The sequence below is a fragment of the Chionomys nivalis genome, chromosome 14 (genome assembly GCF_950005125.1).
Source record: "Chionomys nivalis chromosome 14, mChiNiv1.1, whole genome shotgun sequence".
NCBI lineage: Eukaryota > Metazoa > Chordata > Mammalia > Rodentia > Cricetidae > Chionomys > Chionomys nivalis.
Genome location: NC_080099.1, coordinates 2,733,395 through 2,749,995, shown reverse-complemented (window position 1 = coordinate 2,749,995; position 16,601 = coordinate 2,733,395). Strand labels below are relative to the sequence as shown.

General features: G+C 34.2%; 1 protein-coding gene across 2 annotated transcripts in view; it reads left to right on the top strand.

The window, feature by feature from the left end:
- Neto1 (neuropilin and tolloid like 1) overlaps positions 1-16,348 on the top strand; it is a 112,689-nt gene extending 96,341 nt beyond the window's left edge. Inside the window, exons 8-11 of one of the 2 annotated variants that reach the window (XM_057789008.1) lie at positions 2,874-2,987; positions 7,702-8,251; positions 9,210-9,284; positions 10,125-16,348. In XM_057789008.1, the coding sequence (XP_057644991.1) occupies positions 2,874-2,987; positions 7,702-8,251; positions 9,210-9,270 (725 nt within the window). In that variant the 3' untranslated portion in view covers positions 9,271-9,284; positions 10,125-16,348. Of the gene's footprint in view, positions 1-2,873; positions 2,988-7,701; positions 8,252-9,209; positions 9,285-9,978 lie in introns of both variants that reach the window. The other variant, XM_057789007.1, reaches the window with a different exon arrangement.
- Positions 16,349-16,601: the final 253 nt, after the last annotated feature.

Here is a 16,601-nt window from a genome sequence, read left to right as displayed (position 1 = left end):
CTTTGAAGACAGTCCAATAAGCATTGTTACTTAGTGAAAGTTGGAGATCTCTCAAAAAAACAATGCTTACTTTACAATTAACAAGTGAGGGGGCATTTAATCCACTTCTATTGATAATATGTATCCCCTCTACATCACAATATTGTTTTTCCTTCATCATTTAATCCACTTCTATTGATAATATGTATCTCCTCTACATCACAATATTGTTTTTCCTTCATCATTTAATCCATTTCTATTGATAATATGTATCCCCTCTACATCGCAATATTGTTTCCCCATATATCAATTTTCTGATACAAGGTAGTTACATAGCCAAGTATGACCTTGACCTCTTGACCTTCTTCTTACTGTTTCTCTGTCACATTGTTTAAGAACCCAGCCTACAACTTTAGCTTTACAACCTTGTACCTTATTTTTTGCTATTATCTCAGTACAGCTTTCAGTAAGTCAGCCGCATGCATTTATCACGTTGGCCAGCTCACTGGTAAAGTTTGAAGAGGTATGCTGGAAGTTTGGGAGTGGCCTGCCGGTATACTGTGCCAGTTATCAGAGTGCCCTACAATTCATACTCAATGAGCTTTTGTCTTAGGACTATCATTCCTCTCAGGCCAAAGCCCACAGTGTCCTAATAGACCATTGTAGGTGTTTTTTCTATTTACAAAATATAATTTTAGTTCAGGTACTAACATGTTATAAACCTGTTTTATAGCCATGATAACATTTCTCACCTTTTTTTAAAAAAATTCTACTTATTTGTTTGTGCTTTCTATAACCATTCTATTGGGATAACATTTTTTGACATTTATCTGTATTTATAGCATTCTCAGTAAAAGCAAGACACATATAAGAACTGAAAGGATGTGTGGATTAATAGTTTCACAATTAGGAAGCAGGAGACACAGAATCATAGCTTTGCTACTCAAAGTATCAATCTGAACACTCTTAGCAACACACTATTAACATTGTATTATGTACAACGGAAAATGCTCTTAGCCATTCTGACTGGTTTAAGATGTTATCTTGGAGTCGGTAGTCAAGTATCTTAAAAGTGTTTTTTAATTGGTATATAACTGTAAACCAGAACAACTTATCAATAACACTTAACACACAAACACATTTTGCCGTCATTATAATCTATTTACAGAAAATGTTTTATATTTTGAGTACAAATTTTGACAACATTTATTATCTGTGTAGAAAACCATATCTGTTCTATAAAGCCATTAGGAACTTTAATTTACTTCCAAATTAAAATGTAAGGTTTTGCAAGAATATATCACATTATTAAATTTTGCATTATAACAGATTTACACAAATCACTAATCTAATAAAGTGTTAAGCATAGTACTTTTGAAAGGTCTGTCATAGGTTCTATGTTTTTTTATAGCTTTTTCAGATCATATTCCATGTATTTTAATCTTTATCAAAGAATCTAGAATAGATCCCAGGTGTCGGAAATAAACATATTAGGAAAGCCAGAGCAGGGAGCAGGTGGAACCACTGTAGTAAGTACTTTGGTGAGTTTATGTGTACCAAATGCCCGCCGGGACATATGGGGTGAAACAAAATCACTGGAATGGAGTTGCATGTATGTGTGAACCACCATGCGAGTGATGGGAACTGAATACCGGGGCCTCTGAAAGGCCCTCAATCTCTCTCAATCACTCTATTTTCTCTCTATTCTCTCAGCTTTACTACTTGCTTTCATAATTCAGTAAATTTCCTCATAAAAGTTTATTATATATGAAAGTAATAGTTGCCTTATGCAAAATATTTTCCTGACCATATTAAATTGCAGAAACTAATTTCCTTAAGTATACGAAAAACATAGTTTTGAAAAATCTAAAGTTTATTATGATTAAAGTGTTAGATAATAACGATCGTTAAGTATTTAATGACTGATTTCAAACATCTCATACACTTTTAATATTCACTTTCCTAGAAATACTACTACAAAAGAGAAATAAACTAGAAAAGTTCACACAAAAATTAAACTTAATGAGGTACACACTGATTATAAAGATTAAGAAATGGTCTAAAATGTTTCTGTAAATTATAATCCACTGTGCAGTATTTCTGCAAACTAAGTAGATATTTTTACTTTTATAATAATGATACAAATGTATGTTTTCTGTTATCAACATCACATTGAACATTTTTATTTGCTGTCACTGCCCATCACATCTTCCCAATTCTCTGTTCATATTTCATACCGCATTGAAGTTCTAATTTTCACTCCCATTACCTAAATGTGCATTGTATTCTGGAAATTAGTGATTATGCTGTTAGCAGACGATGTGAATTATATTGAGACTAGAGACATTCTCTCTCTGTCTCTGTCTCTCTGTATGAGAGGGTAAAAATATTTTCTTATTTTCTTGATGGTGTTGAAGATCAATTTTCTGTTGCTTCTGGATTTCTATATCTTTTATTTTTTACACAAGCTAAAGTGTTGTTATGGGTTCTGTTTAATATATATTTTCTCTCAATAGTACTTTCCATGCATATTTAAAAATATACTCACTTTGATTAATGACTTGTATAGTAAATTTAAATTTATGCATGTAGAATTGCTGCATAAAGCAAGCAAATGACTAGGGAAAGTATATGAACTTTTCTAAGTCTCATGTACTGGAGACAATGGAGTCTCCGTGTCCTTGGTAAGCCCAACCTCCAGTCGCCAAAAGTAATGATCATTGTGGCAACCTTTCTGAGAAGCAAGTGACAAGTCTTATTAAATGCACATCCTAACTTCCATCGTGGTCCCACTTTCAGTGACCATAATGAAGCAAAGGGCACCAGACGTGACTTTCTTCCTTTTCATGTTCTCTCTCTCTCCCTCCCTCTCTCTCTCTCTCTTCTTCCCTTAGCTCCTTGTGAAGGCAACACATTCTTCTGCCACAGTAACATGTGTATCAACAACACGCTTGTCTGCAATGGGCTCCAGAACTGTGTGTATCCCTGGGATGAAAACCACTGTAAAGGTAATGGAAACAGAGCAACAGAGTGGGAGGGAGCTGTTTCTGCAGCAGTCGTACAAAACAGAGGGTGTGGTTTTGTCTGTCTTTGTATTCGTCCTATAGTTAGTTTGTAAATAGTCTCCCTCTTCATTCTTCAGTTTGTCCTGAGATTTCCTCATTCATACTGAAAGTGACTCTCCTTACAGTTTAGGACACTCACTAAAGAGACCTGAAGAGAACTTGGAGAGCCAAGGGGAGAGATGAGTAGCTACCAGTTGAGAGCCTCACTTCTCTATGACACCTTTATATTTTATTACGTTTCTTTTATTTTTCTTTATTCCAGCTTTTTACAATGTGCACTTTTTTGCACATAGTATAGAGATAAAATATTTGGAAGGATCACTTCTGTTTTCAATTGAAATTTTTCAAAATTATTCATATCTGCCCTATGAAATAGTTCCCAGCATCCCTGCCCTGTGGGCCAATCCATAACCTACCTATAGTTATTTAAATAGGACTTGTCTGGGTTATGCTCCAGTTTAGTTAACATAAAAAAACAATCCATTATTAGAGTCAAATGTTAATGCCAATTCAAAGGAAGATAAACAAGGAACACATTTCTGTAACATAATTAATAAAAACCCAGAGACAGATATTGGGGTTCAACCTGAAGAAGAAGAACAACAACAACAACAACAACAACAAAAAAAAACCAGCCACTGGCTCTTACCTCTTTCCAATCAGAAATGTAACTATGTGTCTGAGAGCTGTCTCCTCCCATCTTATATTTCTGTCTAGTTTTGGGATTAAAGGCATGTACCACTACTTCCCGGTTTCTATGGCAAACTAGTGTGGCTACTAGGATTAAAGGTGTGTGTTGCATTGCATGGTCTGTAAGGCTGACTGGTGGGATTCTTTTACTCTCTGATCTTCAGGCATGCTATATTTATTAAAAACAAATGAAATATCACTACACATTTTCACTTAAATTTTAGGATGATCTATCAAAATACTTTCTGCAAAGAGAAGCAGGGAAAACCTGCTCAGTATCCATTGACCTAATGAGTCATTAAGAGAAGTTTGTGCAATGAAAACTATTCTGATAATTAGTGTTAGTCATAAATTTAGTCTAAAGAACCCCCAGTGAACAGCTAGGAAATTAAATGTTTTCTGAATGATCCCACACCTTAGTGTTAGGGAGTAGCCATCAACATTAGTTTGTTGCATGCAAAAGAATATAATAAAAATATCAAAATAAGAGGACGATCATGAAAATTTATTATAAAAACACTGTCTTTTTTAGAAAGTAAAACCATCTTTGAAATCTTAGCTAATCTTCTTGTGATAGCAAAGGTTACTTCTTTTTTTTTTTTTTGTTTTGTTTTTTTTGGTTTTTCGAGACAAGGTTTCTCTGTGGTTTTGGAGCCTGTCTTGGAACTAGCTCTTGTAGACCAGGCTGGTCTCTAACTCACAGAGATCCGCCTGCCTCTGCCTCCCGAGTGCTGGGATTAAAGGCATGCGCCACCACCACCGCCTGGCAGGGCACCAGACCTCATTGCTGATGGTTGTGAGCCATTATGTGGTTGCCAGGAATCGAACTTCTGACCTTTGGAATGGCAGCCAATGCTCTTAACCACTGAGCTATCTCTCTAGCTCTTCTTATGACAGCTCATAATTTACTGGGGTTGGTTCTCTGTCTCAGCATATCATATAGCCTAAAGGAATGTTCCATCTGTCCTTGAAATGAGTATACATCTGATCTATGAATAGTATATTATGTCTCCACATCTGGTATACTCATAAAGCATTGTATAAATCCTTTCTTTTTCTGTATCTTTTCTAGGACTAAAAGAATATATTATCATTTTCTGTATCACATAATATTGAATGACCTATTTTCTACCTTACCTACATTAGTAAAACTTTCATTTCACATGTCTTTAAATTCATGAGTTTTCATACCATCCCCAAATAAACTTCCTTAGAACATTTGATAATCTAAAGGTTTAGGAATATTTTTTTTTTGTCTTAAAGTGTATTCATTTGCAGCCTACTTTCTTTGATGTCTTTCTGCACTTCTTTTTTTTAGCTCATTCTACTTTCTATATAAGAAATGTTTACTACTATTGATGTTTAATTTAATATTAATTTTTATCCATTCTAACTGTCTCTGTTGTTTCATTATGTTATTTAATTCATTAGTCTATAATTCTCTATTTTCCATATTGGGTTAATACTGTTTGTCATATTTTGTTTTTATAGGTTTCATATCTTTTCATCTTTTATAGTCTCTTTTACCCTAAGAAGAATATATTTTACTGTTACAATTGCTTTTTAGTGTTTTTCAATATTTTCTTGATTTATTTTTTCTATGTTGTCTTAGGGGCTTACAACACACGTTAACTTTTCAGTATATTTTCTTCTTTTTTTCTTTAGGCTCGCAATTCTAATAAAATATAGAATTTTTCCTTGTGTGTATGTATATATAAAAATAGTAATGTATATACATATACATATATATACATTTTATACAGATTTCATTCATTATTTTACACATTATACTTATTTATCTTACAACCTCAACAGAACATTGTAATAATTACTCCATTGTATCATTCTATTTTCAGGATAGAAACAGAATAAGGGCAGACAATATCAGCACTCTTTGCTATAAACTCTTCCTACTTGTTGTTTCTGTTTCAGGGAATTATATTTGGAGATTTTCCTTACTAAAGTGTCCTCTTTTGGTGTAAACAATGGTTTCATTCCCAGAAAACTCAGTTCTACTACTGTTATCAGAAAACATGTTTCTACAAAGTGTGGGCTCTATAATACAATGATGCACAGAGCTCACTGTGTTTTTTTAAGAAACAAATTAATTGAGTATAAAGAAAAAAATCTTATGAATTTTATGTATACTTACGTATGTCCATCTCCCTTTCTTGTCTTTTCTGCCTCCTTCCCTCCCTCCTTCCCTCCTTCCCTTCCTTCCTTCCTTCCTTCCTTCCTTCCTTCCTTCCTTCCTTCCTTCCTTCCTTCCTTCCTTCCTTCCTTCTCATTTGCCATTGCCCTTGCTTGCTTATGTGCCAAAGACCTATTAGTCAAAGGCCAGTCCTGTAATTATTGATTCATTTTTTTCATGTAATTAAATTTGATGATGATTTTATTTCAGTTTTTAAAGCAATATTACTAGATAGTGAATTTGGGTGTAGATTTATTTATGTGATCTTTAATTTGATTTTGCTTGTAGTACTTTTAATCTGTGAGCACTTGCTTCTCTGACCTCCAATGACCATCAATCACATCATAATCTGTATAGATCCTTTCTTTGGGTGTATCATTTCCCCTTTGCTGATTTTTTTTTCTTTTCCTCCATATTTTCAAAAGCTCTTCTAATAGTATAAGTCTGAATGTGTCTTTTACATTTATTCTGCTTGAATCTTTTTGGATTTGAATATGAATTTTATCATTTATATAGGAAGTTTTAAACTTTTGATTAGAAGAAGTAGTTGTTCTATGCTCTCTTTTTTCTCCTTATGTGCTTTTGGCTGATTATTTGATACACTTTTCTGTTGCTGTGTTCACTTTTCTGCATATTTTTTCCCAAAAGTTTTATTCCTCCATCTCTGGCTTTGCAGATAAAGCCTGTGGCTTTATGTTCTACTTGCCTGAAATACAGCAGATGATTTGGAAGAGGGAGAGAGTCATTGCTTAAATCCCGTAGATGATCACTCTTCCTGGAGAATTCTCACACATTTAATTTTACTTTTACAGAATGGATTAATTCCTTTCATACCTCTGCACGATTGACTATCTGCAATTATCCTTTGAAGCTTCTGTACATGTAGGATATTCTTTCCTGAGCACATTCCCTCTCCCATGACTGTGTTCTTTTCTCATAGATGCCCACTGGCTATCCACTGATAGGAAAATGCCCACACCTTCATTATACCAGAGTTTTCCTGGTCAATTTTTTTAAAATATTTATTTATTCATTATGTATACAATATTCTGTCTGTGTTATGCCTGCAGGCCAGAAGAGGGCACCAGACCCCATTACAGATGGTTGTGAGCCACCATGTGGTTGCTGGGAATTGAACTCAGGACCTTTGGAAGAGCAGGCAATGCTCTTAACCTCTGAGCCATCTCTCCAGCCCCTCCTGGTCAATTTTTATAATAATTTTTGTTTGAGAAAAATATGTGCAGGTTCTTATGCTTCCACTCCAAAATGTCTGCTGTGGTTGTGTTTTGAATTATTCTCAGTTTCAAAATGTTGAGGTTCCTCTAACTTCAGTTTTCCCTGTCAAGCAGCAATAAAGAAAGGCAGAGACATTCAATTCTGGTTTGGGATTTAGAGATTCTCTTATGACTAAGAGGAGAAAATAATTAGAGTTCAGGAAATTGTCACATCTTTCCAAAATGACATTTTATAAGTATTATGCAAATTTTAGCAGGTATATTTATTTGTACAAACATAATACAAATATGTATACATATATGCATTCAAAGTAGGAAGTGAACAATAAGATAGTCATTTTTATGGATGAAAAATAGAGGCCTTGTGAGAACAGAATTTTTATTTTGAAGCATTGTTGTGTCATAATTTAGGGTTGTGAGAGTTGTATGCTCAGCCCATTTTGTTTTAAGTTTTGGATTTGCATTTGGAAGGCGATATTAACGTGTGGTGGGTTGTTTCTCCTCTTGTCTGTCTGTTGTTTTCACTCTCTCCTACCTACAGAAAAGAGGAAAACCAGCCTGCTGGATCAGCTGACCAACACCAGTGGGACAGTCATTGGCGTGACTTCCTGCATTGTGATCATCCTTATTATCGTTTCTGTCATTGTACAGATCAAACAGCCTCGTAAAAAATACGTCCAAAGGAAGTCAGACTTTGACCAGACCGTTTTCCAGGAGGTGTTTGAACCTCCTCATTATGAGTTATGTACGCTCAGAGGAACTGGAGCCACGGCTGACTTTGCAGATGACTTTGAGAATTACCATAAACTGCGGAGATCATCTTCCAAATGCATCCATGACCATCACTGTGGATCCCAACTGTCCAGCGCAAAAGGCAGCCGCAGTAACCTCAGCACAAGGGACGCTTCCATCTTGGCAGAGATACCCACCCAGCCAGTTAAGCCCCTCATCCCACCCGTGAACAGAAGGAACATACTGGTCATGAAACACAACTACTCGCAAGATGCGGCAGACGCCTGTGACATCGATGAGATTGAGGAGGTGCCCACCACAAGCCACAGGCTATCCAGACATGAGAAATCCGTCCAGCGGTCAGTATCCATAGATATTTGATGGCAGCCATTAACTGAAGACGGAAATGATCCCACAGCTTTGTGTTCTAGTCTGTTTTCATGCTCATTACCCCTCTGAATGATAGTTGAAACCAGTGTCCTCCTTTCCCCCTTCTTTCTCTTTCTAGTGTTTTCTCTTTGTTTTATATCCCATACATGTGCATGAAGTTTACATGTGTGTGATGACACATGTGCTCACAGACCAAAGATATTTGGTTTATTTCTTTTATATATATATAAACCATTTCTACAGAACACAGGACACTTCATTTAGAGTAGACATTTATGCAACCCATATGCCTCCACATGGTCATAGTTGTTTCTGTGGTCAATATATTTTATGATATAAAATAATATTCTAAAACTGTTGCCTTACCAAGATAACTATACTATCTTATTGAATATTTTTAATTCAAAAATAAATAATTTTGCAATAGAAATTTATTTTGGTAAGAAAATAAAAGTGTATTTTCTCCATATAATGTAATATTTAGATTACAGTTATATTTTATAACATTGAATGAGACAATATTATAAATTTTTATTTAAATATAGAAAATTTGGCGACATTTTATTCATTTTTCATTTATACATATATAAAATATCATGTGTTACAGTTAATATTTCTAAAATGAGCAAAAATATTTAGGCAGAAAATTTGGATTTAGTAACGATTTATTTTCAAAATTCCAATATACATCTAGATTAATTATGCTGTGTTTTTCATGTTTACTATAATTTATCTAATTACATAGAATTTATGAATTTTTTCATTAAATCTAAAATATCTAAGTTGATTTAATATATTTGTGCTTGCTGGAGAAATTCCACTATTTTCATCGCTTTATTAACTTTAAGTATGCTTTTAAAGTAAATATATGTATTTATATTTTGTGCAAATATTACTTTGTTGAATGAAATAGCCATAACATTCCAGGTTCTGCCTCATTGGGTCTCTAAGCAAACATGAATCTGAATACAACACAACTAGGGTCTAAAACGCAAACTCAAGGTAAGCAAACTCCCTTGACTCCTTCAACCCGTTGTCTGTTTTGTTCTGTTTTGTTGCAACTGTCTTGCAGTATGTTAAAGAATGTTTTATTTATCCTTTATTTCTTAAGCTATGATTCTCATGGCATTTCATATTTAGAAGTATAATGGATGCAATCATAATGGAGTGATTATTCTTAGTATACATAGCTTTATGACAAATTTTAGCATTCTTCAATCAAGTATTGTTCAACTACAGAATAAACTAAAATTTTCTTTGTAAGACAAAAATCATAAAAGCAATTAACTGTCTTCCAAAGACTAGCTTGGGAAACATATGCTTTTAAAAAATTAAAATAAAACAAGTTTCACTCTTAAAGTCACTGAAGTGAATGCATTTGACTTGCTGACCTTGTTTGGCTATATTCTGTTCAAACACAACACCAAGTATTTGGTAGTATTTATACAATTCATGTGCTCTTAACTTTGCATGATTATTTATCTTATCTCTTCAAAATTAAATGTGGCATGCTGATCAAATTTTATTTCATTTATTTTAAAACAGTTTTGCAGTTTTGTGTTTTAAAAGCCCCATAACCTTCAGTTGTCTACACGTGCATTTATCTGTCCTGAACGGTCACAGAGGCCTCACATCTTCACTTGGCAGTCTATGTTTATTTTACTCTAACTGATCTCCAATTGAATTTGATTCACAGCTAATCTCCTCCAAACTCTTCGAGCCTATCAACTGTTCTTGAATTAGGAGAACGCATCCCATGCTCAGTATGACCTTAATAAGCTGGTGTGTTTGTTGCATCTTTTCCTTGGGGAAAAAAATGTTTTAACTGTGCTTTATTTCCAGAGAATCATTTATACAAACATGGGGACAGTGAAAAGAGAGTTCTGTAGTGCATTGTGAAAAGTGGACATATTTCTAAATTCATTCCACTGCCTTTACCCAAACTTAAGAGTTACAGATCTGTGTTGTTCCTTCGGCAAGACACCCCTGCTGCTGCACAACGCTGTGTCCATTTCCTGATTTGGTTGCTGGTCACCAAGTGCTCCTTAGATTTTAAATACATTCTAAGATTTATGGAAACTTGAAGAAGAAATTAGTTCCTGATTATGACTACCCCAGCTTTACTTTAATTATCACTTTCACTTTTATTTGTATGTTGTTTAAGTCATTGTTACATGATTGTACCTGTGTGATCTGTGAGAAAAGCCACAACTCTGGGTGAACCTTGTGTTACATGTGCACTGTTTTCATTATATAGACTGCTTGAGACTAGTGCATTCCTGCGTGATTTTGAACATACTGCAATGGAAAATGCAAAGGTGGATCATGGAAACACCAGCTAGAGGTCCAGTGGACTGTACACACCTGTTGTTACATCATAATTCAATGCAGTAAAACAATGAGTAAAATCCAGATTGCAATAAGACAAATCTCTCCCCTCTCTCACTCTGTCTTTCTCTGTCTTCCCCTTATCATTTCTATGTACCTCTGGTTTCCTTTTTGCTTTTATCAATGGGAGATACCAAGTTTCATAAATGCTTTTTTGAAATAAGGTATTTTACTAGTCACACCGTACAAAAGAATTTTGTTTGATTAAGCACTTAGCAATATGACTGAATTGACAGTTTGAGAAAATACCCTGCATGTCAGTACTGGATATTTAGGTTGGAAAAAAATACCCTCTTTATTAGACACATTGTACAAAGCATGCATTCTCAAATATTGCTGTTACTCTTCCATTTCTTTGTGTCATATGCTTGCTACTTGTAACTTTTATATAAATATATATATATAAAATGTATAATAATTTTCTAATTTGAGTTAAGAGAAATGCTTTATTCTGTTGTGATAAAAAGCAGAGTTATATGAGTACATGTTTTATTAATATCAACTCTTCCCACACTCTAGATTACAAGATATAAGTTAATATTGAGGCTTCCCTAGATATTTGATTTCTAACATCTTATGAATAGGTTTTCCTTTTATATTAAGAGTCTTTCTAAGTCAATCCTTCAAAATTATAGAGTGTTTTATGACTACACTATGCCATTCTTACTTATCCATACACACATGGGCCTATATGCTTAATGGTTACAATAAGTTTCATAAAGAAAAGCTAAAACTCATAGTATACCTAAGTTCTGTTGAATTCTATGACCCCCATAAACAGTGAATGGATACCTTTTCAAATAAAGGATTCATAGTCTTTGAAAATGAATTGTGAAAACTACAATTATAATAAATCTGCTTACTCTCTTCAAAACAACCAGCTTCTCAAGAATAAAATAATTGGAACCTTCAAATAGCAAAGAAATCTGGTTGTCTACAAATGCTGCCAGCATCTGGAGCAAGCTTTATGGTCTAAGTGGATATTCCTTGTCATAAGCCCCTATTAGGAGGCTAATTCCTTATGTGTTAGAAGATAAACAAAAGAAAATATCAAGTAAATGGAGATAAAGTAAATGGTTCTAGAAAAACTAAAGAAATACAGAAATTCTTGAATATTGGAAACGTGATCAACTTGCCTTGTAGAGTACTTGCCGCACAAGGATATATGTGCCAGGTGGGTTTGGTGGTCTATGTGTAATCCTGGCTCTCTGAAGACAGAGAAGGGCATTCCCGGGGCACACAATCTAACTCAGTGGTTCTCTGCTTGTGCATCACAATGCCTTTGAGGGTCGAACAAACTTTTCACAAGGGTTGCCTAATATCGTTGGAAAACACAAATGTTTACATCACAATTCATAACAGTAGCAAAATCACAGTTATGAAGTAGCAGCAAAAATAATCTTATGGTTGGGGGAGGGTCAACACAAATTGAACAATTGTATTAAAAGGTCACCAAGCTAGGAAGGTTGAGAAACACTTGTCCAATTAACCAGCTGAATGGGAGAGCTCACCAAGTGACCCCTTCTTAGTAAATGCTGTAAAGACTGAGTGAGCATGATACTATCAACTTCTAGCCTCCACACACAAGTGGGCATGCACACACACACGCATGCACTCATGTGCACACACACACACAAGCATCGCGTGAAGATACATGTACATAAAATAAAATAATATTAAAAAAATAATTTCTTTGAAGTAAGTTGACAAATTGAAGTAAGTTGACAACAAGAAACTGCACCAAAATAACAAATCCTATCTTTCTTTAACAGGATGCATACTTTATCCCTATCACTTGTGATAAAATTCACATTTTCATGCTTGACTAGTCAATTTATTTGTTACCATATGTAACTTTATGTTCATTAATTCAAATTTGGCCTCCAAGATTATCATTTAAATTAGTTACCTTGTTTTTTATTGTCTAAGCTCTATAGAAATTCCTAGTGGACAATAATATTTTTGAATGAATAATATCACACTTGGTATCTATGACATGATGTTTCATTACACAATGAAGACAAGAAGATAAATGGATAAATCAACATTTGCCTGTTGAGTAAATTTACAGATTTTCCGGTTCTTTAAAGATCTACAAAATGTTACTGGTCTGCTTATTCTATGCTTAAATGCATTTAATACCTCAAATCCACTGAACAACAGACACCATTTTAGATATCAAACTGAATTAAGCATGATAACAAGAATGGGTGACTAGCATATCTTTGATATATAATTTCTTTATGGGAAAATAATTTCTCTTGGAGGATGGGCTTCCCCTTGGATGCTGATCACATGATCTACAGGCATTGGTTGTTCATGGGACGAGATGCTGACATCACTGTCCAGAGTCCTAGAGGCCTGTGATTGTCCTTAGGAGAAATGCTAAGTCCTAAATCTTGAAGTGCAAGAATCAAAAATAAATAAATAAAAGAAAGAAAAGAAAAGCTACAAGCTAAATTTTTGAGCTCCCTACATGTGCCTTCAGAGAATCCAATCCAATTTTGAAATTTGTCAATATATTAAAATTACCTATTAAATAACTACATTAAACTTTACCACTTGAATATCAACCTTTGGACAACCTTCAAAAATGGGGGACTTACAACAAAAGGAAGGAGTGGTTTAAAACTATCAAGCTTAGCAGTTAGCAATATTTTATTCTCAAAGCTAATTCAAATAAACTAGCAGCATAAGAGTTACATTGATTCAATGAGATGTTTTCAAATACATCACTATGTGAGTTTGGAGAAACTGCTGGTTTTGATTCAAGTGTTCGTATTCACCTTTCAGAGTCTTGGTGGTCTTTTATTTTTACACAGACTACCCAGGAAGACCTGAGTTAAGCCTTTCTCTTCTCTTCAAGTGCAGCGGAATTGCTTAACACAAGGTTAACATTCTGACTTTGAATCTGAATTTTTCTGCACCTGTTTTTATACACGTTTAGATTTTATGCATCATTTCACAAAATAGACATGATATTTGATTTTTCTCAGCTTATTTTAGTCAGATAATTAAAATGTGCAGAAAACATAATCGGAGATGAATGTCACTAGGCCTTTAAATAAAAATCAACACCATCCTGGAGATGCTGAATCTTTCATTAATTTTTGTTCTATTAAAACATTTTCAGAGCATTAAATGATTAAAAATTCTTCTTATAAATATTTTAAGTTTGGCCTTCAACATCATTTGAACATCTCTTAAGTTTTATGTTAGCTTCTATGTTTCCCCACAGGAAGTCAAAATTTCCTCATGTTACAAATTTTATTCCTTTTATATTTAAATCAAGAATGGATTTTCCTGAACTCATATATTGAAATAAAGTCAAATATATGATTCTGAGTCTACATCACCTTTGTCAAGCAACAGCAAACAATGCAACGGTGTTTGATAATGGAGTAATTGATACCATTTAGTTTGAATAATAGCAGTTCCCAAAACTGGAGGGGAGTTAAACAAAAGAATTATTTAAAATTGATCTGTATCCTAAATGAATATGATGTGGATAGTGAATTTCTTTCCTGTCTAATTTGAGCAGAATGGTGAGTGGCTATGTGTATTTTCCTCAATTAAACAATTTCTATTTATCACAGCATGATGAAAAAATGCAGCCAAGAATTTGTTAGATAGGTAAAAAATAAAATTAATGGAACTTATTACTAGTTCCTTATCTATTTAACTTTTCTTATACTCCCTTTAAGGATTGGAGAGCTACATGGCAAAAATAAAGGGATGTGATTTTTATCATTAATCCAGATCAATAAGTCCAACACAACTTTTAATTAAGAATTACAGCTATTCATTTTTTAATGAATTCAGATTTTACTAAAGTTCTTTTAATTAAATTATATTATTTGAGTAAATCCAGCAGTGTAACAAAGGCAAGAAAAAATAATGCCAAGCACATAATTCACTATTTTCCTTGTGACACCGGCTTATATGCATTCTGGTATTTTCTTAAAGAGAAAAAATGTTCTTCTAACATACCTCCATTTCCTTATGTTAGAAAACAAGTAAATAAAGGCAACCATCATCATGTTTCTGTCATTTTCTTGGAGGATTTAGGAAAGTTCCTTGTTCTGGTCAACCATCATGTTCACATCGTCACTTTTCTATTCATTGGCCACATGTTCACACAATCTTCACTTTTTGTACCCTTTATCTTTTTTCTCTTTAACCAGTGAGCCATGATACTTTCCAAAACTGTTTGGCGGTATCTTCTAATACAGAGAGTCACTTGAAGACTAAATTAAAATTAAAACTGATGAGCAAGTATGATGTGTAAGTCATTAAAAATAAACACATTCCTTTTATATCACATTATTAACCTTGGACTCTATTCACTCTGTTTCCCTTGAGGTTAACTTTACATCAGCATTCCTAGGTTTTCTTGTCTGTGCTATCTATGCTACAAAACCTCTACTTCAGTACATTGGGGATGAAGATAATGGTGGAGCTTGGTGGAGGAGTGGCTCTTAGAACTGCAGAAGAAAACTATTCACATTGTTTTTCACCATGTGGCCCATCTTGCACCACTAGTTAGATTTTCCTGAGTCTGAATCCTCTGTACAACAAAAAAACATAGTTGACTGTAAAGCAAATAGAGTATAATCGATAATGGAGAAGTAAGAAGTTGATTAGAATAGCAGCATTTCCTTAGGAACATCATAGGAACTCTGTGAAGTGTAGGCTTCCTAAGCAGACAGAGAAGGGGACCATTACCAACAGATGCAGAGAAACATTTCTGTTTAGAGTGATTAGGTAAAATACAGACTGGAAGACGTCCTACTTGAGTTGGATGGTAAGCAACAAAGGATTACAGAAAATATAGTTCAAAGAATAGATGGGGTTGATATGGTTTCTGAGTATAGTAGGTGCTGACCAAAGAGTTTATCTTTTGTTCAAAGGTGATAATCTTAGTACATTTTTGGGAAAGTATGAAGGGCAACTTCTCTGAAGTTAGTATTTTCTAAGTGGAATGTAAGATGGCTAATAGTAAGTTCAATTAAAACAAGGGAGAAATAAGACATTAAAAGTAACAGATTGCCAGAAGGGCAGGGGTATGTCTCGCCACCATACTTATTTTCTACAATATATTATTTCCATGGTTATGATTAGTGAGAAATCACGAACACATGACAAATCCACTTCTGAGTGAGTGATTCTGGTGGGATCTTTTCATGGTTGTATGGAAACATGGTTCAGGGTGGGAAACCACTGCAAATAGCGCACACTGTTAGCCACTGAACTGTCAAGGAAACTGGAGTGTTTTTGCGACTTTTGTAAGATTGTGTGAGACTTATGAGTTATCAAATTGACTAACTGCTGAGGTGTTTTCACCAATGTGCAAATAAAACTCTGTTAATTGGTGTACTCATCAAGAGAAATTGGAGCATATTCATATTACCCCACAATTTTGTGTTTACTCATCTGTAAAATGTGGATTATAAAAGGCTTCTTTTCACATGAAAGTGTGTGAAGACCAAACGATCATGCACTGGAAAATATTTTTTTATATTCTATGACGCATTGTAAAAATAAACCATTTTTCCTAAATTCTGTGTAAATTTCATTGTGTAATTGACACAGTGTCAGCACATCTATAAAGAATAGCCATGAAAAGACACTAGCATCTCTTATCTAGATAAAACATGTGACTTACAATAGCCATTGACTCTGACGTCCTTTGTATGTCATTTTCTCCAGGACATCTTTTTTCCACACCTTCATATTAAAGGCTGTTTATCACTATGAACAGTCATGGCACTGGGCCTCTTAAGTAACTCCAGTGACCAAGTTGTTAACTTGTGTACAAAGATAGAAACCGGGGAAGGGGAATCCTATTTTTGACTATGGACAGTTGGACAGTTATTTCACATATATACAAACAGATAGTTGGGAAGAAAAGTATAGCCTCGTAGCCATAGT